We start from the raw sequence: 25265 nt of genomic DNA, 5'->3' as shown, positions 1-25265 counted from the left end.
ATGACCAAAACATTCCATTAGTGGCGTTAGGTTGTAGGATGTATTTTGTTCAGGATTATTTGATGTATTGGTTGTTTTAGATCGACTCATATAATGAGCGTCGGGATAACGATACATATATTAATCTATATTCCGAGACCGTTTTCGTGGTCAAGTAGCGAGACCGTCGCCCGGAGAGCGGAAGGTCGATGGTTCGATCCACGGCCGCGTCATACCAAAAGACATCAAAAGATGGTACTTTTTTTACCCTGCTCGACATAATGGGGCTAAAACAATGACTTTTCGTCACAGATGGAGTACACTGTGTCTGAGTGGGGTATCAGTGTTGAACTGCGACATGGTAGTATGGAAAAGAGTGCATAAATCCTACGAGAAACCGCTGCTCAATTTTTCGCACGGCATGTGAGTGGGTTAACACTATAAAACCGGCATCAATCCGCACACATACCGGGGGAACGGGTGGCCCAGTCAGCTGAGGCGCCGCGTCCCTTGGGCACGCCAGAAACCTATGATTGTGGGTTCGAATCCCGGTTCGCCCCGATTATGTTTCTAGGTTTGTCAACACCATACCCATGCTCATGGGTTTCATCGAAGTGGTAAACGTCAGAGACCTGCATCACTTCGGGCTTTCCTCCCACATTAACCTGACACGCCGCGCTATAACTGGAATACTGTTAGAAGCGCTGTTAAACCCAACACACTCACTCAAGGATAGTACATTATGGGTTTACACTGATGTACGGAGCACATTTAATTTGAAATAGCAGTACATCGTGCAATACTGTTTTCTCATGTGCACATACCCGGGTCTCAAGCCTTTAGTGCAGAATCTTCAGGTATCGTAAGTATATCGTATCGGCATAACTAGGATGATAATATCGTAAATGTATCGTTACTTGTACGTCACAAGACGATGAAAAGTGACAAGTGTCTAGTTAGGTAACTTTTTACCATCAGTATATAGTTGATTTTATTCCAGTTTTGTTTGTGCAAACATTGACCTAAATTTGATATAACATAAATTAAGATCAGCATCATAATTTTAAAATCACCTTCTTGTTTTCAAACATTGCCATATAAATGTATATTTTACAACAAATACCCATGGTCTACTTTCACCACCAATACCACTACAGCTTCAAAAATGTGTGACGCCGATAAAAAAATACCTACTTGAAATTCATTCGTTGATCTGGCAAAATTCTGTTACTTTGAAATCCCGTATGATGTCGATGCATACTCGCAAGCTAACTCCGCGCATGCCCGATCGTATTGATATCATTCCTAATCTGATTACAGATGATATGAATTATGCAAATGGTTTTGCTTCGCTTCTGATGACTAATGACATGCCCTTAAAGGACATTCTGAGTTTGAGTTGCATCCGTCACCTGTCAGGTTTAAGACCGCTGTCGTTCAAACACAAATCTCGTCCTAGTTTCCCGGTCCCATTAGCACCGATCACAGGCAGACATTGGGATGTAACCTATTTAATACAATGGCTTCCTTTTTTCATTTCAAAAGAGCATTATCAAACACGAAGCAATCACGCGTTAACTGATTTAATTCGAAATTGCCATCAAGTGAAACTGATTAAAAACTATGTCAATTTCCACACAAAAACTGTCCATTTCAGATATTTGTATATTCGCCTACACACGTGATCACTAGGTCGCCCGTTTCTGAAGATAAATGGCAAAAGATTGAAAAAACAAGCATACCCGTGTTTTGTCACTTACGCACTAATGTCAAAACGTGGTTCGTCTAGGATTACTACGAGGCTTGAGCAACCTGTCCGCATGGGATGTGAAATTGGTTTGCAATTGACACGAGACGTCTGTCATCTCTGAGTCATCGGCAATGAATAGAAGAATGAAATTGACGATAGAGTGAGCACTCTGGGTTCAGGAAACAACACCCTTGTCAGCGACCCATTTTATCTGCCATCAAACACATAACCAATGTTTATTAGTGGAAGCTTTTATCTCCAAGAGCAAATATTCAATTCTCTTGCCTGATCAGCCAGCGAGAAATCCGAGCTGAGAGACATCATGATGCAACTAACAATACTAAAGTGATCTGGACAGGTGCTTGTCCTATAACGAGGTAGGAAAACGCGTAAGGTTGTCTGCGTATTGATCGTTATAATGGGATATCATCACTCGATATGTATGTAAACACGCTCTTTCCCTTTTAACCTAACCTTTGAATATTTATATTAAGACACGTTAATATTTAACCCAATTGTTCTAAAGAAACGCAATACATGCTTGTTATGTCTCTCTTATCCGCGGTGTTTCGTACTCACGGTTGAGAGGGCTTGCCTTTATCTCATTCAAAATAATAAGTCTTACAATTTGTTAGACCAATACCATCCTCCAAACATTGACGTCATATTACTGTCCGCAAACAAAGACGTTATAGTACAGTGATCGTCCAACAATGACGTTACTTTTAACATGAAACATCCTTCAAATAATGACGTAACTTATGACCTAACCATCCTCCACCCAATGACATTATTCATAACCTGACGCGACAATCTTCCACGGAGACGTTACCTTTTAACCTGGAACAACGTCCAAACAATGACGTTGATCATGAACTGAGACATCCTCCAACATTGACGTAACTTATGACGTGTACTATCCTCCACCAATCATTGTCCAAACAATGGGTAGCCTAGTGGTTAAAGCGTTCGCTTGTCACGCCGAAGACCCGGGTTCGATTCCCTACATGGGTATAATATGTGAACCCCATTTTTGGTGTCCCCCGGCGTGATATTGCTGGGAGAGTGCTGGAATATTGCTTCAAAATTGCTAAAGGCGGCGTAAAACCATACTCACTCAACTTATACTATGACATTACCTATCACTTGTACTACCCTCCTAACAATGACATTATCTATCACGTGTACCATCCACCAAACAATGACATTACCTATCACGTGTACCATCCACCAAACAATGACCTTACCTATCACGTATACCATCCACCAAACAATGACCTTACCTATCACGTGTACCATCCACCAAACAATGACATTACCTATCACGTGTACCATCCACCAAACAATGACCTTACCTATCACGTGTACTATCCACCAAACAATGACATTACCTATCACGTGTACCATCCACCAAACAATGACATTACCTATCACGTGTACTATCCACCAAACAATGACATTACCTATCACGTGTACCATCCACCAAACAATGACATTACCTATCACGTGTACCAACCACCAAACAATGACCTTACCTACCACGTGTACTATCCACTAAACAATGACCTTACCTATCACGTGTACTATCCACTAAACAATGACATTACCTATCACGTGTACAATCCACCAAACAATGACCTTACCTACCACGTGTACTATCCTCCAAACAATGACATTACCTACCACGTGTACTATCCACCAAACAATAACCTTACCTACCACGTGTACCATCCACCAAACAATAACCTTACCTATCACGTGTACCATCCACCAAACAATGACCTTACCTAGCACGTGTACCAACCACTAAACAATGACCTTACCTATCACGTGTACAATCCACCAAACAATGACCTTACCTATCACGTGTACCATCCACCAAACAATGACCTTACCTATCACGTGTACCAACCACTAAACAATGACCTTACCTATCACGTGTACAATCCACCAAACAATGACATTACCTATCACGTGTACCATCCACTAAACAATGACATTACCTATCACGTGTACCATCCACCAAACAATGACATTACCTATCACGTGTACCATCCACCAAACAATGACATTACCTATCACGTGTACAATCCACCAAACAATGACATTACCTATCACGTGTACCAACCACCAAACAATGACCTTACCTACCACGTGTACTATCCACTAAACAATGACCTTACCTATCACGTGTACTATCCACTAAACAATGACATTACCTATCACGTGTACCATCCACCAAACAATGACATTACCTATCACGTGTACAATCCACCAAACAATGACATTACCTATCACGTGTACCATCCACTAAACAATGACATTACCTATCACGTGTACCATCCACCAAACAATGACCTTACCTAGCACGTGTACTATCCACTAAACAATGACCTTACCTATCACGTGTACTATCCACTAAACAATGACATTACCTATCACGTGTACCATCCACCAAACAATGACATTACCTATCACGTGTACAATCCACCAAACAATGACCTTACCTATCACGTGTACCATCCACTAAACAATGACATTACCTATCACGTGTACCATCCACCAAACAATGACCTTACCTATCACGGGTACTATCCACCAAACAATGACATTACCTATCACGTGTACCATCCACAAAACAATGACCTTACCTATCACGTGTACCAACCACTAAACAATGACCTTACCTATCACGTGTACAATCCACCAAACAATGACCTTACCTATCACGTGTACCATCCACTAAACAATGACATTACCTATCACGTGTACCATCCACCAAACAATGACATTACCTATCACGGGTACTATCCACCAAACAATGACATTACCTATCACGTGTACCATCCACCAAACAATGACCTTACCTATAGCGTGTACTATCCACCAAACAATGACATTACCTATCACGTGTACCATCCACTAAACAATGACCTTACCTATCACGTGTACTATCCACCAAACAATGACATTACCTATCACGTGTACCATCCACCAAACAATGACCTTACCTAGCACGTGTACTATCCACTAAACAATGACATTACCTGTCACGGGTAATACCCTTAACAATCAGTGTTGGAACTCACCCAGTAGATATTATCATAATATTACCCAACACTTGTGATGTCGAGGACATTCCCAACTTGAATAGATTCCGTGACTTAATATATCAGATATGCGAATATGTAATCAGCCCTGGCTCTGTCAACCGTGAAACACAAACCATCTACCTTGATTTCATCGTGTGGGGATTGCGGGATTGGACGCGTCGACATTATCATGATAGACTGTGCGATTATAATGATGGTCTGATATATGGTAACGTGCGTGACCTGGTTAATTTTGTATCTAGTGTCTGTGGATCGTTGACACCAGCGACAGTCAGGAACCGATTCCATTGTTATCAAGCCGCTGATGTATTTTTAATTGTGCGTACATTTGGCATAATGGTTTGAGTTAAGTCAGTAGTTCTGCTTACAATGTACAGTGGGTGCAAACGCTACACCTGCCGGAATCGAACTGTGGGTTGGCTAGCCTCGTGATTAAATGGTGTGATTGTCAGGACGAATATGTGACATTCCTGCTTGTTATCCGTCGCCATGATAAAGTTGGAAATCTGCACAAACACACATCCACTCACTCACTCGCTCACGGCGTTGGTAGATGATCAATATATCGAAAACTGGATTACATGACATATCGATGACACTAATCTGGTGTGATGTTTGGTTTGTTGGCACATGATTGCACCGAATTGCTAAATATTTGTGTTTTTCCTCCAAAATCTAGCTCATATGCATATGACAAAGTAGTCGCTCTAACACTAGTATTACCATGAATGGACCGCCACCCGTAGAGCGGAAGGTCCGGGGTTCGATCCCCAGTCGCGTCTACCTAAAGACGTTAAAAGATGGTACTTGTTTTACCATGTCTGGCGCTCGGCATTAAGGGGCAAAAACAAGAACTGGTCGACTCGGAGTCTGTGTACTGTGTCTGAGTGGGGTATTTATGGTAAACTGCGGCACGAAAGAGAAAGACTGTAGGCATTTCTCGCTGCAAAAAGCTGCAAAATTGTTGATGCAGCATAAGAAATAATAACACACTCACAGTGGTAAGCTAAAGGCGGTGTTCGTTGTGTGTGAGCCCATATTCTACAACACGTGTAAAAAGCTACTATCGAGCCATAATGAATTATAGGCACATGACGTGTGAAATGCATGCATACTCACCTTTCGTGACGCTGCCATGAACAAGTTAGCATGCACGAAACCTACACAATTAGACAAATCATTTCACAGTTTTATATCAGTGACAGTAGTTGTGGAAATCATGCATGAAATGCATTAGCTTTTCACCTCGCACGTCAGCCGTACACCAGCCGCCACCCGAAATATACAAGCGCATGCTGCATGCACGTGGCTGTTGATTGCAATCAGCTGACAGAATGGGCACGTTAGTTCGTGACTCACGCTCGCATGTCTCGTGTTTTGACGCCTGGAACTACAACAACTATTCCGCATGATTGGACTTTACTCATCTGCTTTCAACTTGAAAGCGTCCGCCAAAAGTTCACATGAAGATATCGCTGTATGTAAATCAATAATTGGAATGATTATTCTTCTTGACATTCGCCAGTGTTCGGGGCATGGGGAATGTATGACATGGATGTGGCCCAAATGCTTTGAAGAGTGATCTCATAGCGTCCCGGTGGTACGTAAACATGAATTGCACCTTCACTACGCGGTGGGCTTTTTCATGCGGTAATTATTTTGACAGGAGATATTTTGAAGGTATGAATGTAAGAAAGGGTTCCCGTACTCATCAGATAAAGTCCGCGTTCTGAAACCCATTTTCATAAAACCATCCTGCTGGTGTAACGCCTTGACCAAGGAATCCGATGATCATAGAAACATTTGGTATTGGTAGCCACAATATTATCCTCCGTCCACAAAATGAAGATGGGGATTTAGAATGGATCTTATTCTCAGTCCGTCCTGTAGCAGACATCATTCTGCAGCAGTTCTGTGAATTATCTTCATGGATCATGTTTATATCAACTGGGGGATGAAAGAGTTTTTTTAAATAGTCAAACCCACCATTTCACTGTTTAGTTTGAACAAATTGCAAAAAGAAAAAAACACCTAAAAAGCACACTATATTTTTTGTTCCGAATTTCCATGATGTATCGTTTGGAAATATCATGACATTTATCTCATTTTGGTAAATGTCTGTTTTATCATCGATACACGCTGAAAAGATGGTATAGGAACACTGTGTGTTTCTCCAGATGGTCTCGGGAACGAGGTCATATCAAATGATACACAGAAGCTAGGAAAGCGTTTAAAACTGTATTCAAAGGAATATTTCAACATATGTCATTAAATAATCGATTTCGGTTTCTGTTTTTTCAATATGAGTGTGCCGCTTTGTAAACAAAGACAGATGTGTGTCGTCAGAAAAAAAATCAGGAATCCGATATTATTTCCAGCATTTGGTGAGGTGAGGTAAAATTGGGTTTAACGTCGCATCCAAGATTATTGCACTTACATTGATAGCGACGTCCATGCACGTGTGTGTGTGGCTGCTTGTACGGACTTATGTCGACTTTATAGTGCTAACACACTGTACACTGACTTTGAGCCGACCTGTTCTTGTATTAGCCCCTTAATGCCGTACAGGGAAACAAGTACTATCTTTTTTACTTATTTTTGTATGGCGCGGCCGGGGATCGAACCCCGGACCTACCGCTCTCCTGACGGACGTTCTACCAGCATTTAGAATATTAAAAGGAAATATGAAGTAAGAAGTGGGTAATTGTTCGAGCATATGTTAGAATGTGTTTCCAAAGCTACATTTGAAAATCTGAGAATTACGTGATGACTGCGAACTTCACAAGTTCATTACCGATATGGATTTGAACCTGTCCGACATGAGAACGCACCAAGTTAGCTCACTGTTCGATACGTTTGAAACATGCAACCGAGATTCATGATCACACCATAACCCTGTTAACGTAGGCCGAACGCAAAGACATGAAATGTTTCCTTTAAAATGGTATCCAGTTCAAAGACCACGAAGCTGTTTTCAATCTTTTTAAAAACAATATTCCCACAGGCATATAAATTTTCTTAAACAAAATGCTTTTCAACTTTTTCAACGTGGGCTTTGAATCAGCGTAATTTTGTAACTGTGTTCCTTCGCTGTGAAGGTGTGCTACTAACGACTGCGATGCTAAGCAGTGGGTACGTTGAAATAACTTGAAAAGCTTAAGTCTCTAAAGGTTTTGCCTTCGATTGCTTAACGGTCGTTTTTTATTGCCTCTATGGGTAACTCTCGTCAGCTTTCCATTCAGGAACGTGACCGCGCGTGACCGAGATATCGCGAGATCTTGCATCCATTTTGCGTATAGACCCCTGGGTAATAGATCGCTAAGGATCAAAGCAAGAAATTGAAAGATGTTTATAAAAGAATGAGGTGTAATGACATTCGACACGTCAGATCGTCATAGTCGCGTCGAGTTCCAAGTATGTCTTCCCCGGAGGTTTTAGCTTTGAATAAAACCACTCGAACATAACCATTAACAATGATGTCTTTTGTCACATTGAGACACGATTGTCATATAATGGACAGCCCAAATAGCCACACACAGTTTGTTGATCTGTGTATCATTCTATGAATCAAGGAAACATGCCGGACAGCCTTGTGTGATGTTAGATCTGAGCGAGTTGAGTTGAAAGGGTTCAATGCCGCATACAAGGTCATAGAGCGAATTCGCGTTGGTGTGTGTGTGTGTGTGTGTGTGTGTGTGAGAGAGTGAAAGGGTTCAATGCCGCATACAAGGTCGTATAGCGAATTCGCGCGTGTGTGTGTGTGTGAAAGGGTTCAATGCCGCATACAAGGTCGTATAGCGAATTCGCGCGCGCGCGCGCGCGTGTGTGTGTGTGTGTGTGTGTGTGTGTGTGTGTGTGTGCGCGCGTGCTCTTACTACTCCGAACTGATGCCATCTTTATAGTGCTAGACCACTGAGATACCATGCCGCAGTTTAACATGGATACCCCATTCAGACACTGTATACTCCGACAGGTCCCTTCATTTGACGTCTTATGGTATAACGCACCGGGATCGAATCACCGAGCTTCCACTCTCAGTGCAGACGCTGAATCATCTAATCCATGGGGGTCAATCATATGACATTTTATTTGCGTGTGTGATATTTGTGATGATAAACTTGATCTTGATTTGAGTTGACGTCGTCACGTGTCGATTGCCAAATTGAAACAATATGTTAACACAGAAAACTATACGTGAGAGAATTTAGTGTGAAACCAACAAGTGGTATACAATCAACCATTGTAGTACAACATTAACCAGGCGAACAAATCAATGCCAAACACTGCACAATAATTACAATGGCAGTATGCAATAGAGTGGTAATACAATTCAATCGCAGTATCAAATGCAAAGTATGATGGCAATGGTGATATCAAAAAGTTCAGTAATAATAGTATTAACCTCTTCGCAACAGTTGCCTAGGCTGGTAATCCGGGTTGATGATCATGAGTGAACTTCACACAAGCTGGTCTTGATGTAATGTCAGATAAAATGTAAGAAGAAATAGGAACGCGCCTACACTACTTATATATTCTAACAAGCTTCCAGCACTTTCCACACAGTGCTTGAACAGTTCAGTGTCACGAGAACATCACAGAATATTCCACATGTTTCTATAACTTTCTATAATTTCTGTGCTATTCCGGAAATTTACAGATAATTCGTGCATCTAAATATAATAACTTCCTCACCACTGCTTGCAATACATTCCTGACAACCTATCATTGTCCAAGTCCAATGCAATGAACTTCTACTGAATCTCAATAGAAACAATTAATAATGTTACAATAATCGTTTAACAATAAATTACACTGCCATATAACAACGTGATGTGATACACGTGACGCTTGAGAACTCGCTATGGGATGTGATTGTGAGTGCGTTGGTGTAACACTACAACAGTATTTCAGGTATATCACGGCGTGTCAGCTTGATGTTAGAGGAAAGCGCGATGTAACGTTTGTCACTTCGATGAAACCCGATAGCATGGCTATGGTGCTGACAAACCTGGGATTCGAACCTACGTACATAGGTTTCTGATACGCCTAAGAGACGCACAGTAAATTAGGCCACCCGTACTCATTGATTGCGATGTTTTGATGGAGTGATGTCTTGCGGGAGGTGATGTGATGCGGTGGGTGATGTGATGCGGTGGGTGATGGGATGCAGTGGATGATGGGATGCGCCGGGTGATGGGATGCAGTGGATGATGGGATGCGGTGGGGTATGGGATGCGGTGGGTGATGTGATGTGATGCAGTAGGTGATGTGATGCGGTGGGTGATGTGATGTGATGCGGAAGGTGATGTGATGCAGTGGATGATGGGATGCAGTGGATGATGGGATGCAGTGGGGTATGGGATGCGGTGGGTGATGTGATGCGGTGGGTGATGTGATGCGGTGGGGTATGAATGTTATGTCTACAGTTCCTCCATCTTAAGACGACCGCCCGGAGAGCGGAAGGTCCGGGATTCGATCCCCGGCCACGTCATACCAAAATATTGTACTTGTTGTTACCGTGCCTGGCTCTTGGCTATACGAGACTAAAACAAGGACTGGTCGGCTCGGATTCAGTATACTGTGTCTGAGAGGGATATTCATGTTAAACTGCGGCATGGTATCTCAGCTTGCTGGCACTATAAAATCGGCAACTCCTGACTAGTACAAGCAGCCACACAAACACACACACACGTGCATGCACGTTGCTATGTTAATGCAATGATCTTGGATGCGACGTTAAACCCCATTTCACCTAACCTTACCCCCTCCATCTCAATATCACTGGAATATTGCCAAATGCGGCGTAAAACTCTCCTCATTCACGGATCTGGTTATGATATCCGAAAAAGATGATGAAACAAACGAGTGATATTTGATGTGGTGGTTATTAAAAATGGCACAATGTCACTTTGGAATACACGACTGGCATTAATTAAGTCAGGTAGCAATTGAATGTTTGCCTCTGTGATGGAAATCGCTTTTCGCCGAAAGACGACTTTTTGTGCCTCCCAGACATGCGCAGTGCAATAACTCATAGCCGTCTCCCGTCGACCAAAATTTGGAATATTGCCCCCTACAAAAATGATTCGTTTCTGCGGTGAAAACAGCAACCTCTGTTCCGATAATCCTGCGTCATGTCGTCCCGACGATCTTAGATCAATTTATCACGTTTCGCCGTTAGTTATTTGAAAGATACTGCCTTCCCCTGGACAGATTGTCTCATAATTTAGCGATTTCAAAGTGAGCAGAAATGCCCTTCCGTGTCGTCTCACTCCGCGCCGTCTATGTAACCAACATCTTCGACTGCCCGGACGGATCATTTCGTCATTCGTTTGTCCTTGTCAAAAACCGTTGCCATGGTAACGACCGATTTTACGTAACGTTTCTGCGGGCTGATTTATGGGGCGTTAAGTTGGGTGTTTTATCGCCCCCGCGAAAGAATCCTTACCGACAATTTGAGGAGAAATAACTGGGAATAACATGATTCTGTACTTTGACCTCTTCCCCATCGTCAGATTAACTCGGTAATTCGGTGACAAATCTTGATATTGCACTGCATGAAATTGCGCAGTCAACCGTAATGAATGCATTGCATTGTGTATGGTGCTCGCTCCGCCCGCCGTCCCCTAACAACGTTAAACCTCTGCTGTGATGGACGAACACGAGGAGGATTGTACAGTCGGAATAAATCGTCCATTTTGTGGACGTTCCTTGGCGTGTTTTTGCTACCGCGCCCCATCAAACTCGCTTTTATTATATCGAATTTTTGCCCTGGGCTCTCGTTAATCCAGTCAGTCCGGATTCTGACAATTATCCACATAAAGTATTTCTGGTATATTAAATCACGGCACGGTGAAATGACCACGGAGCGGGCTTATGTTTGGGGTCATGGTGTGATGTGAGTGATTAGACGTGAAGTTTTTGAGACCAGATATTACACGTTATGTTTGAACGCACAGCAAATGCCCCAAAGCCGGTCCTTCTTCATATTCAAATATCCCGATTTTCGATGTATGTGGGCATATCTTTTTGGATTTTATGCCGCTTTAACTGCGAGGCTGCTCCACCTCCCCAGACTTATAGAGTGTCTTCCGTTTGTTTGTTTGTTTTTTGTTTAACGCCGCACTCAGAAATGGTCTAGTCATATGACGGCGGGCTGTAAATAATCGGGTCTGGACCAGACAATCCAGTGATTGACACCATGAGCATCGATCCACGCAATTGGGATATGATGACATGCATCAACCATGTCAGCGAGCCTGACCACCCAAGCCCCTAAGTCGCCTTTTACGACAAACATGGGTTGCTGAAGACCAATTCTTCCGAGTCACATGATGCAATGAAGATGAACCAGAGGAAGCAATTGAATAGCTAGGCAACTAACCGTAACCAAAGGATGCCATTCCATAAGAGTATTGATATTGACGTAACCATATCATTTCTTGTTATTGTCTGAATTAAATCGGTAATTCAATTTTAACATATTTTTTTATATATGGCATACAGTTTTAAACTTCAGACAGAAACAAAATATCTCGCATATTGATGATTATATTGATTAGAGTCCATTTAAACACGATTTAATACTCAGTTTCCTGGCTTCCATGGATCTGGTTTAGGTTAGGTCCCCAGAAACCAATACTTGTCGAGTCAGTTGGTCAGGACATGGCACGTTGCTCATAATGTCAATCACTGGTTTGTCTGGTCCAGACTCGATGATTGACCTGCCGCCGTCATAAGGCTGGAACATTTACACTTCACCCCATTGGTATACCCTGCTTACTTGACAATTGATTAACGCCTACACTGAGATAATATAAAATTCTTCCATGAATTTGGTAAGTTCTCGATTTTAATTGGTCAATCAAAGGTATCAAATCACAAAGAATGGTATATTCAAACAGACGATTTGACGGCCGCATCACCGCAGAAGCTAATATTTACATAAATGTACTTGTCTCTCAGTCATTGTTTGTAGGCAGTTTTAAATTATATATGTAAGATTTGGCGGTTACAGCAATATTCGAAGTATGCGTGGCGCTTACGGTTACAAATTCAATTTATATCTACAGGTGACCTTCCTTTCGGTAGGTTTATCTCATAAATATGTTACTTCAAATTTATGAAGACCGAGACCGACTCCGTGGTCTTGTGGAAGAAGGTCCGTGGTCTAAATGTAGAAGGTCCGTCCGGACAGCGGAATATCCGGGTTTCGATCCCTGGCCGCGTCATACCAAAAGACGTTAAAAGATGGTACTTGTTGTGACGCTGCCTGGTACTCGGCATTAAGGGGCTAAAATAAGGACTGGTCGGCTCGGAGTCAGTATACTGTGTCTGAGTGGGGTATTCATGTTAAACTGCGGCATGGTATCTCAGTGAGCTAGCACTATAAATCGGCATCAGTCCGGACTAGTACAAGCAGCCACACACACACGTGCATCCACATCGCTATATAAGTGCAATAATCTTGTACGCGACGTTAAACCCAATTTCACCTCACCTCACCTTTCCTGATGCAACCCTTCTTCAGACAAGTTGCGAATACCGTGCGAGCTTCCCGAGTGTTGAGCAACTGAGAAGAAATTTGGAACAAGCTGTAGAACATATATGGTAACGGGTTCGCGTAGGCGGCGATGTCCAAGTACTAGGGCACATAAATTTCAATTCAGAGAAAGTGATGACATCTTTATGTCCAGAATTTTCCGACTGGTTGGTTCCTTTGAAGGCATTGCTTGTTCTACGAAAGTCAAAAACTCGCCGGAAACCAGCGTCCTTATCTAATAAGCGTTTGGCACGCAACAAGTACATTTCAAGGCTGTGATCGATGGGAAATGTGCAAGTAGAAATACTGAATTTGGGATGTTTTACAGCGGAGGAATATATTCTGATTGCCATAAGAGACACGTTCGTGTGTATGTGTGTTGTGTGTATGTGTGTGTGTCGACGTAAGTTAATGTCCTAAGGACAGACCGATACTACTGGATATGGACAGGTTATTTGGGGAAATTGCATAAATACAGCCTTGCTTCCAACAAAAAGTAACTGCAATAGTGTAAACTTCATTATATTCAAATAGGGTATCTTAAAATATTGTTATTTCTCTTAGTTGTCAATTTAATAGACCCGTAAAGATCCGGGTGGAATAGGTCTTCAGCAACCCATGCTTGCCGTAAGAGGCGACTATGCTTGTAAGAGCCGACCAACGGGATCGGGTGGTCAGGCTCGCTGACTTGGTTGATGCATGTCATTGTATCCTAAATGCATAGATCGATGCTTAATCACTGGATTGTCTGGTCCAGACTCGATTATTTCCTGACCGCCCTCATATAGCTTGAATATTGCTGAGTGCGGCGTTAAACAACAAACAAACAAATGTTAATTTGATATTGGTATTGTGCAATCATTCATAAGGTTGTCGGAAGATGATTTCGTCGCCGAAGTAGATGAGTATATCATTTATATCAGTAAGTCTCCCTTGAGCTAAAAAACTAGTCCTGGATTAGAATGCAAACATTGGTACATTTCCACACATGCACCTGCTCGTGCCTCCTGTGTGTATTGCAGTTCCGGCCGAATCGTGTCGCCATATATCCATCAAACGGTTCAACCATACAATTGACTGTTTTAGGTTGTAAGAGTTTTTGTGTTTCTGTGTTCTTCAGATATCGTGAAGAACAAGATTGGAAGCTGTGTCACCATCTACCAAGATCTCATCAAAGTGGATGAGAGCAGGCTGGACAATGAGGGCCAGATCTACATGCGTACGTACTACAGCACATTGTGTTGCAATCATAGAATATATGAACACGTTAGTTAAAACGAACCGATCCCTGGTGATGCCGGGCAGTCTTGGTCTCCAGCACACCATACCTGTTTTGTTTGTTTGTTGTTTAACGCCGCACTCAGCAATATTCCAGCTATATGACGGCGGTCTGGAAATATTCGATTCTGGACCAGACAATCCAGTGATTGACATCATGAGCATCGATTCACGCAATTGGGATACGATGACATGCATCAGCCAAGTCAGCGAGCCTGAGCAACCGATACCGTAAGTCGCCTCTTACCACAAGCATTGTCGTCTTTTACGGCAAGCATGGGTCGCTGAAGACCTATTCTTACACGGATCTTCATGGGTAACAAAACTTATAAACAGGCGCCGCTTTTGTAAGTGTCAGAGAGGAACCGCTTCTGTGTGTATCGGATGTCCACAATAAGTGACCTGGGTGTCATCGTGCTCCGACGCCGAGCGTTTCTCATGCTAACAACCCCTGGTGTTTTCGGCCCAGACTAGATCACAGACCACCATTATATGCACTGCTCATTGTGATAGGTTCTTCTCGGTTGGAATGGCAGCTTCAAATACACATTTATAGGTCCCCACTATGATCAGAGCTACATGGGATCATTTGTGGGGTTATATTACTGATATCGTACTGTATCAGTCAGTGGTTTGTTTGGTCATGATCGATACTGAATAAAATACTTTTTGGGATCATGAATATATTGGGGATAGTTTTGTGTAGTGAAGACTGAGTTTCTTAACTGTGCACTGTATATAAACATATTTCATGATCCCGGGGCATGGGTAGCCCAGTCGTCTATGGCGCTGCGATTCGCTGTGCAGAGTTGCGTCCCTTGGGCACGCCAGAAATCTATGACTGTGGGTTCAAATCCCGGTTCGCCCCGATTGTGTTTCTAGGTTTGTCAGCACTATATCCGTGCTCGTGGGTTTCACCGAAGTGGTAAACGTCTGAGACCTGCATCACTTGGAGCTTTCCTCCCACATTAAGCCGACACGCCGTGATTCGACTGGAATACTGTTAAAAGCAGCGTTAAACCGAAATCACTCACTCATTCACTATTTCATGATCCCTTACTTTTTTGTTCAGTATTATTGGGGTATTGCTGTCTCTTGCGTTTAATAATTCTTTCTTTGGATCTGACAGTTAATATGTTGTTTAATGGTTGTGTTAGAATACATGGTCGGTTAATGCACTAAGACGTCATATGTATTTAGTAATGCAATGGTCGTGCAGTGTGAACATCCTTGATTGAGGGTATCATCTTTCAACAAAATCCTTATCCGAGCAGACCGCACTGATTCGTTCGTAGGGAGGAAGTGTTTTGAATATGTGCTGATTAATATTCATGCTTAAAACATAAATGAATATAATTATCTATTGTCCATTGGAGGTTTTACCAGCCCACTACAAAGGTTTCTGAAGCAACTTGGCAGTCAAATGGTTAAACCGTCGACACGCCATGCCGAACGTCTGAGTTCGTTTCCTTCTTGGTATAATGCCTCAATCGTATTTTTCCCCTTGGTGTGGTTGGGATATTGCTAAAGGCGACGATAAACGCCGCTCACTAACTTGCATGTATTCCTGTACCGTCTTGTGATTGTAAATGTTGGTGGTAAATGACCAGTGATGTATGCCCTACCTTGTTCCCTAGACCTGTCTCGATCTGTCGTGGGTTTCGCCATCACCATGGGAGCTGTCCAGATCGCTGCCATCCTCACACTCATATGCGGCAACTGGCCGGGCAACTGTAAAACTATTCGGAAAGGCAAGCTGTACCTCACCTCGTCCCTCATCCTGCTGTTTGCCAGTAAGTACAATACAGCTGTGTCACGCTATTTGCCAGTAAGTACAACAGAGGTGTGTCACGCTGTTTGCCAGTAAGTACAACACAGCTGTGTCACGCTATTTGACAATAAGTACAACACAGCTGTGTCACGCTATTTGCCAGGAAGTACAACACAACTGTGTCACGCTATTTGCCAGGAAGTACAACACAGCTGTGTTACGCTATTTGCCAGTAAGTACAACACAGCTGTGTCACGCTATTTGCCAGTAAGTACAAGACAGCTGTGTCACGCTATTTGCCAGTAAGTACAACACAGCTGTGTCACGCTATTTGCCAGTAAGTACAACACAGCTGTGTCACGCTATTTGCCAGTAAGTACAACACAGCTGTGTCACGCTATTTGCCAGGAAGTACAACACAGCTGTGTTACGCTATTTGCCAGTAAGTACAACACAGCTGTGTCACGCTATTTGCCAGTAAGTACAAGACAGCTGTGTCACGCTATTTGCCAGTAAGTACAACACAGCTGTGTCAGGCTATTCGCCAGGAAGTACAACACAGCTGTATCACGAAATTTGTCAGGAAGTGCAATACACGTGTGTCACGCCGTTTGCCATGATGTACAATACACAAGTGTCACGCCGTTTGCCATGATGTAAAAATACACGAGTGTCACGCCGTTTACCATGATGTACAATACACGTGTGTCACGCCGTTTGCCATGATGTACAATACACGAGTGTCACGCCGTTTGCCATGATGTACAATACACGAGTGTCACGCCGTTTGCCATGATGTACAATACACGAGTGTCACGCCGTTTGCCATGATGTACAATACACGTGTGTCACGCCGTTTGCCATGATGTACAATACACGAGTGTCACGCCGTTTGCCATGATGTACAATACACGAGTGTCACGCCGTTTGTCATGATGTACAATACACGTGTGTCACGCCGTTTGCCATGATGTACAATACACGAGTGTCACGCCGTTTGCCATGATGTACAATACACGAGTGTCACGCCGTTTGCCATGATGTACAATACACGAGTGTCACGCCGTTTGCCATGATGTACAATACACGAGTGTCACGCCGTTTGCCATGATGTACAATACACGAGTGTCACGCCGTTTGCCATGATGTACAATACACGTGTGTCACGCCGTTTGCCATGATGTACAATACACCTGTGTCACGCCGTTTGCCATGATGTACAAGACAGCCGTGTCACGCTCGTCCACTTCATATGAAGATGTAATGAATTGAAAGAGCTTTATTATTTTCTGATATACTCTGAAACGCCCGAAACACATTGGAAAAGCAAGATCAGCCGCGTCAGCTGACACGCATTTCTTGGAGAACTACGTTTTTTTTACTTTTGACGTTTGTCCACTTAACTAGTTTCGGTTAAGAAAACTTGCCATGAAACGTCATGACAAATATTCTCATTGTTCTCGGGTGGTAACGTCCACAGCGACAATGACGTCAATGGCCAGTACCACCTCACCCGAATCTGGTTAGGTCATCAGGGTCACGCCTTGTCTAAACAACAGCAAAAGGTCCATGTTGCAAATCTTATCTGCTTGATGATATACGCAATAAAACTCTCACCTCTTTCCCCATGCTTCTATCTCAACTATATATGTTGCAAATCGTATTCACTGTTTAAGGATATGTTTTAATGAGTGAGTAAGTGTGTATGGTTTCACGCCGCTTTTAGCAATATTCCAGCAATATCACGGCGGGGGACACTAGAAATGGGATTCATACACTGTACCCATGTGGGGAATCGAACGATAAGCCTAAATAATAATTTTAAATACACATCTTACAACCTTGTATTTTTTTTTTTTTTTCAACAGTTTGAACCATATTTTTTTAACCATCTATGGGGACAATTTATTTTATTCGATAAAAACTGTGCCGTTTTTAATAGATGCGCTGGGCTAGATTCACTCACTCACACGTAACAATTGTCGCTCCTCACGTCAAAACCCGGGTTCGATTCCCCACATGGCTACGTTGCTTGAAGCCATTTTCCGGTATCCCCCGCCATGATATTGCTCAAAGCGGCGTAAAAACATACTCACTCACTCGGAATGATTGTGTTCTCAGTTGTCCCGTCAACGTGTATTTCATCATTGTCTGTTGTGTCACTTTGTATTAAACATTTTAATTCATCAACCCGTTTGGAATGTTTCAATTCCAATGCACTCTTACAAAATCAATCGTTATTCAATTAAACGAAAATCCATCTTTTAAATGACACATTGCTTTCATCCCGAACGGCGTCACATCACGTTGTTAAGTGCGTCATTAGTGCGCGAGCATGGGTCACAACCTCGGATAAGTGCGATAAATTGGGTAACTTTTTTGGCTTACAGTTATTCATCTATGTCAAGACTTCATTTGAAGTGTGGCCAATGTCCTTTTGTATATGCTCAAAGCAAATATACTTTTAAATCCTAACCTTAAGAGGTTATAGCAAAATGACAATATATGCCTCAGTCTGAGTAACGAGCTGAGGTGTCACTGCAACGGGTTATCAAACAGTGAATGATATTTAATGACGCGAAGATATTTGTTTATCTGAGGATATCAGTTTAAAGGCACAGTGCAAAGCAAGATGGCCATGTTAAAATGGATCCATGAAAATATTTTGGAGTGTAATTTGGTAAAATCTTTCGTAATATAACGGGTTCGCATTTTCCTGATATTCTCAAAAATTGTGTTTAATCATATTTTGGTAAGATTAGACACATACGTAGAATGATTTCACTTTTCCAAATAATATTACTTTTCTTATACAATGTACCTTAATTGCACTTCAGTAATAGTTATGCCTCACTGGAGAAATTGTCTATGTCTTGTTATGTTACGTTCATGAATAATTAGGTAATCATCCAGTATCCTATTGGTCGGTAGGGTAGCCCAGTGTTGAAACGTTCGCGATCACACCGAATGCCCGGGTTCGATTCCCGTGTTTTTTGCTGGAATACTAGTGCTGGAATTATTCACTCACTCACTCACTCACGTATGCTTAGCATCAAGCCAAGGATATATATGAGGCACATGTATGTGTGGATGTGTAGGAGAATACACTCAGCGTTTAAGTGTCTGCCTGTATATGTGGATTTGTTCAAAAGACGCTACTAGATCTATACACATGTGAGACATGAAGATAAAGTTATATTTAAAAACAAATTTGTCAATTTGGGCATAAGAATATTATTTGTACAGTTTAACACACGAGCTAAAGGCCACCAGTAACCAAAGCTAGGCCACCCCGATGGGGGTCATAGGGACTTACAGTACTTCAGCTTCCTGCATGATACCCCAGCAGGATTTACGTCATCACATTAGCCACTGGTGGTTTTTCAAAATACTAGCCAACGTTAATAATCACTTCACAATGAGGGGGCACGGGTGGCCAAGTAGTCTAAGGCGCCGCGATTCGCTGTGCAGAGTTGCGTCCCCTGGACACGCCAGAAATCTATGATTGTGGGTTCGAATCACGGTTCACCCCGATTATGATTCTAGGTTTGTCAGCACCATACCCGTGCTCGTGGGTTTCACCAAAGTGGTAAACGTCTGAGACCTGCATCACTTCGGGCTTTCCTCCCACATTGAGCTGACACGCCGTGATATAACTGGAATGTTGTTAAAAGCGGCGTTAAACCCAACTCACTCACTCACTTCGCAATGAGTTGGCTTCAAACACTGGTTGATAGTTACATGGTTATGATAGGATTACATGTCACACAGGGGACAATAATTGTACGGTACTTTAATATAACCTCCTTGGCAGAGCCTCCTATAATCTGTGTTGATTAAACATTGTTCAACACATGGTCGACGACGATGTGATGACACTGTCCACCAAGACGAAACATCCAGTCTGTCCGCTGTTGGTGGTCAGTAAGAGTCCAGTCGTAGAAAACATAAACTGTAATTTGTATTCTTATCAACCTAGTGTGAATCTGTATCTAGTTTTGCGCTACTTGCTATGTACAATTATCCTTGATTTATTTTGGATTAACGCCGATTTGAATAATAAGTTATACGCCGTTATAAATTTATACCAGTGTCGCCCATGTGTGGTGAGAAACTCACCCGCAGTGGTATAGCATTGACAGAAAAGTGATTATAGTCAGGGCCATTCGGATATAAGCGCCGCGATCAGCGGAAACTGAGACGGCTAAGGGACGCAACTCTCCACGTCGGTAAAAAGAATAATTCTTGTTTTTATAAGTAATACGATCAACTCTTTACTGTTTTTCTTTCCAGCAATGTGCGGCATTGTGAGCGGTATCAGTTTTATTGCTCTGCGTGACATTGACAGGAAAGATCGCGGTATTTACCCTGATGGCGTCTCCTCACAATATGGTTGGTCATTCATGGTCACGTGGATATCATCCGGGCTTAATCTCGTGGACAGCTTCATCCTTCTGTGTTTGTTACGGACAGTGTACGACGACGTCAACGAAGGCAACAAATACTACTACTACAACATGGGAAACTAGTTCCAGCAGGTTGCATTGAGCTTATTTAATGTTTATAGACATTTGTATATTGTAAGAACCCGCCCTGTGTAATCGAGAAGGACCGCGTGTTGTCCCCGAAATGCTGTTGATGACGATTTGTTATTGACTTAACTATCACATCAAAACATGTTCCTTGCCATGAGTATGTCATATACGGCCATTGATGAGCAATATTTATTCGGTTTGATGGTCACATGTATCTTGACTGTATGTTATCGATGACACAATACGATGAACTGTTTTTTTTCATACTAGGTTTAGAAACACAAGTGGAATAAAAACTTGTGCATGTGCAAACTAGTATTTTTTTGCAAGACCATTTGAGTAGCATTTGTGGGCTCATTTTTGGATAAAGCCATAGACCCATTACGTATTCCAAAAGGAGTTCACGTCATTCGCTAGGCAAATTAGTCTCAGTGATTAGTTTGTTTTTGTTCGTGAAATTATTTCATTACTTAACGAATGGACGCTTATCCATAAACACCAAACCATACCACTTTTTACAAAAGATAAAAAAAGAAAGCATTCAGTCACTTTGGCATCAGTTCGGCTGTGTGGGTGTACGTTGGCTGTCCGTCTGTCCGTCTGTCCATCTCGCCACGGGTACAACCTACCATAACTGGCATCCTTGGGGAAATGTTTAACATATCACGATGGCCTCTTACCTATATCTCATTGTCTGGATGTTAAAAGCGTAAGCGCTTTGTCAAGCAAACATCACAGTAAGTTCTCCATTAGAATGTATTTCAAAATGATAGATTTATCTTCCTCCATAAAACATTTCGTATCCAACCTTGATACTGGTTGATTTATAGGATATCGTTGTCATGAATGATAGAACTAGATAGTCTGTCCTTGTTTTCAGTTCATAGGTAAATGCTTGAAGCTTATTCATTGTGTACTCAATGTTGACAAAACATGTAGATTCATATATTTCTTTTTTTTGTAAATAATTTATTTGAGTTTTGCTTGAGTCAGAGCTACAGAAGCAATGCTTTTCTTACATTATACCATTGTATTCAAACATAAAACAATTAACAATTAACAAAATAATCGTTATACTTTGGACAAAGGGATTTAATTACGCTTACAGTTTACTTAAAATATATTCTATCATTTCCTTCCTAGTAAAAGACATTTATCTTTCGTAGTCATATCCTTTGAAATTGGTTAAATTCTTCTTGCAAAACAACAGGTTATTTATTAAATATAGCGTTTTATACAAATCTACGTCATGTCAATAGAATAAGCACAGACGGCCAGCGTCCTTATGAATTGTCGAAAGGTGAACTTCAGTACCCCGACACAGTTCTAGTTTGCCTTTGTCTATCCGCAATCCCCAGGACCATAAAAACAGGGCATAAACACATGGCCTAGATACAAACACACTAGAGAGTGTCACAGTACAAAAATGGATATATTTCTGATCACGCCCCTCACTGTCTAGACGCATGTGTGTTTCGAGGGAAAATAATGTCACGTCAAAGGACAAATCGATATTAATATGTACATAGAAATCGGATATTCATAGTTTCACATATCGTGTCGATGTAGTTGTATTTAATGTGTCGATAGATAGCAAATCGAGTTCATGTCCACGAAAAAGCCCAAAACGATATTACATGGAATAGCTCATGCTGCTAACAGGTCTGTGTTGTGGAAGCCTTTTCCTATGTCACTATTTACAGGTTCTGTGTTTAGTCTGAGAATTGCGATTGTTCAGATCATTGGACCATGACTATTTCTAAAGTAGGTAAATGAAACTATTCGGTTGTTGTGAACAGGCGACCTCGTTATGGAAGATGTTTTGTATTGATGAATAAACGCAAGGCCAATATGACATCCCCCCTGAAGTCAGGCTTGTGACAGTATGGGAATGGGGAATCATATATTTTAAGTCTCTGGTGTTTGTACTCTTGATGCCATTATCCTGTACTAACGTTTGAAATGTGTTTATAAAAAAACAACATAAGTCTGAAGAGTCGTTACGCGCCTTGTAATGTCATTGTCGTTACGCGCCTTGTAATGTCGATTTCGTTACGCGCCTTGTAATGTCATTGTCGTTACGCGCCTTGTAATGTCATTGTCGTTACGCGCCTTGTAATGTCATTGTCGTTATGCGCCTTGTAATGTCGATGTCATTAAACGCCTGGTAATGTCATTGTCGTTACGCGCCTTGTAATGTCGATTTCGTTACGCGCCTTGTAATGTCATTGTCGTTACGCGCCTTGTAATGTCATTGTCGTTACGCGCCTTGTAATGTCATTGTCGTTATGCGCCTTGTAATGTCGATGTCATTAAACGCCTGGTAATGTCATTGTCGTTGCACGCCTTGTAATGTCGATGTCGTTACGCGCCTTGTAATGTCGATGTCGTTACGCGCCTTGTAATGTCATTGTCGTTACGCGCCTTGTAATGTCATTGTCGTTATGCGCCTTGTAATGTCGATGTCATTAAACGCCTGGTAATGTCATTGTCGTTGCACGCCTTGTAATGTCGATGTCGTTACGCGCCTTGTAATGTCATTGTCGTTACACGCCTTGTAATGCCATTGTCGTTACACGTCTTGTAATGTCATTGTCGTTACACGCCTTGTAATGCCATTGTCGTTACACGTCTTGTAATGTCATTGTCGTTACACGCCTGGTAATGTCATTGTCGTTGCACGCCTTGTAATGTCGATGTCGTTACACGCCTTGTAATGCCATTGTCGTTACACGTCTTGTCACGTCATGATGCAAGCCGCGTCCATGTGAGGAGCTCGTGATGTCTTGTTGATAATTACAATTATTAATGTCACAAAATTCTATTTTACAAAACGGTATAAAACAATCTGGGCTGTTTGACATCTCCCTTACACCAGAACTTAGTCCGAGCAAATCATTTATGCTGCAACGACATTTATTTTGAGATGCAACAAATTATGTAAATTACCAATAATAATTATCAGTTGTCGATGTTGTGTAATATGTTAATGTTACTTTTAATATACTCTAGTGTGATATATGTACAAAGTGTTTTATGAAGTCAAGTTGGATTCTCAACAGTAATCACGTGTTGCCATTCATTGCCATTTTAACAATATTGTCATTTCTTAATGTTTATATATATGTGTTTGTTATCACTGCATAATAGTACTTGTCATTTGAAATAAACAGTATATATTTAATAAAGGTCTTAATTTTACACATGTGTTGCTATTATTGGAAAATATGAAAGATTAAAAGAAAGTTATCTCTTCATTAAAATAAGGAGTGAGTGAGTTGGGTTTAACGCCGCTTTGAACAGTATTCCAGTTATATCACGGCGTGTCAGCTAAATGTGGGAGGAAAGCCCGAGGTGATACAGGTCTTTGGTGAAACTCACGAGCACGAAAAACATAATCAGGGAGAGTCGGGACTCGAACCCAGATTCTACTTTTCTTGCCAGCCCAAGGGACACAGCGACGGACGGCTTCTAAAACGACTGGGCCTGCCGTGTCCCCTTAAAATAATAAACAGACAGAATGTTGGAGGGAGGTCTGCAATAAAAGCTGCACACACATATTTTATACAATTAAACATGCGGCAATACTATGTGTGAAGCTCAATTCTGGAGTTCCCCGCCATGATATTTCTGGAATATGGCTAAAAGCGGCGTAAAACCATACTCTCTCACAGTGCTTTGTTGAGGTGTGTGTAACACCGATAGAACACCTTTTCGCGAACACCTGGTATCATAACTATTTGAAGGTGTTGCATAATCATATGAAATAGTCGGAATCGTGCAACGGACCGCCTCCGTGGTCTAATGGTAGAGCGTCCGCCCGGAGAGCTGAAGGTCCGGGGTTCGATCCCCGGCCGCGTCATACCAAAAGACGTTAAAAGATGGTACTTGTTACCTTGTCTGGCGCTCGGCATTAAGGGGCTAAAACAAGGACTAGTCGGCTCGGAGTCAGTATACTGTGTCTGAGTGGGGTATTCATGTTAAACTGCGGTATGGTATCTCAGTGAGCTAGCACTATAAATCGGCATCAGTCCGGACTAATACAAGCAGCCACACAAACAAACACACGTACATGCACGTCGCTATATAAGTGCAATAATCTTGGACGCGACGTTAAACCCCATTTCACTTCACCTCACCTCTGCTTTCAGCACAGATTTTTTATAAAACAAAGGTTTTGTCGCAGGTTGCCATGATGATGACGTGCCATGACGAGTACAGATGTACAGAGAGTTGAAACCACGCCAGAAACAAATTTAGCCCGTGATGGGGGCACGGTTAGCTCTCATGTCTTCGT

General features: G+C 42.1%; 1 protein-coding gene across 1 annotated transcript in view; it reads left to right on the top strand.

Moving 5' to 3' along the window:
* LOC139469605 (uncharacterized) overlaps positions 1-22962 on the top strand; it is a 33605-nt gene extending 10643 nt beyond the window's left edge. Inside the window, exons 2-4 of the mRNA XM_071251816.1 lie at positions 14505-14603; positions 16300-16455; positions 20727-22962. Coding sequence (XP_071107917.1) covers positions 14505-14603; positions 16300-16455; positions 20727-20962 — 491 coding nt within the window. The 3' untranslated portion in view covers positions 20963-22962. The remainder of the gene's footprint in view (positions 1-14504; positions 14604-16299; positions 16456-20726) is intronic.
* The last annotated feature ends 2303 nt before the right edge of the window (positions 22963-25265 follow it).

The sequence above is a fragment of the Haliotis cracherodii genome, unplaced genomic scaffold, assembly GCF_022045235.1.
Source record: "Haliotis cracherodii isolate W230 unplaced genomic scaffold, xgHalCrac1.p SCAF_2, whole genome shotgun sequence".
NCBI lineage: Eukaryota > Metazoa > Mollusca > Gastropoda > Lepetellida > Haliotidae > Haliotis > Haliotis cracherodii.
This window is presented reverse-complemented; position numbering and strand designations above follow the sequence as displayed.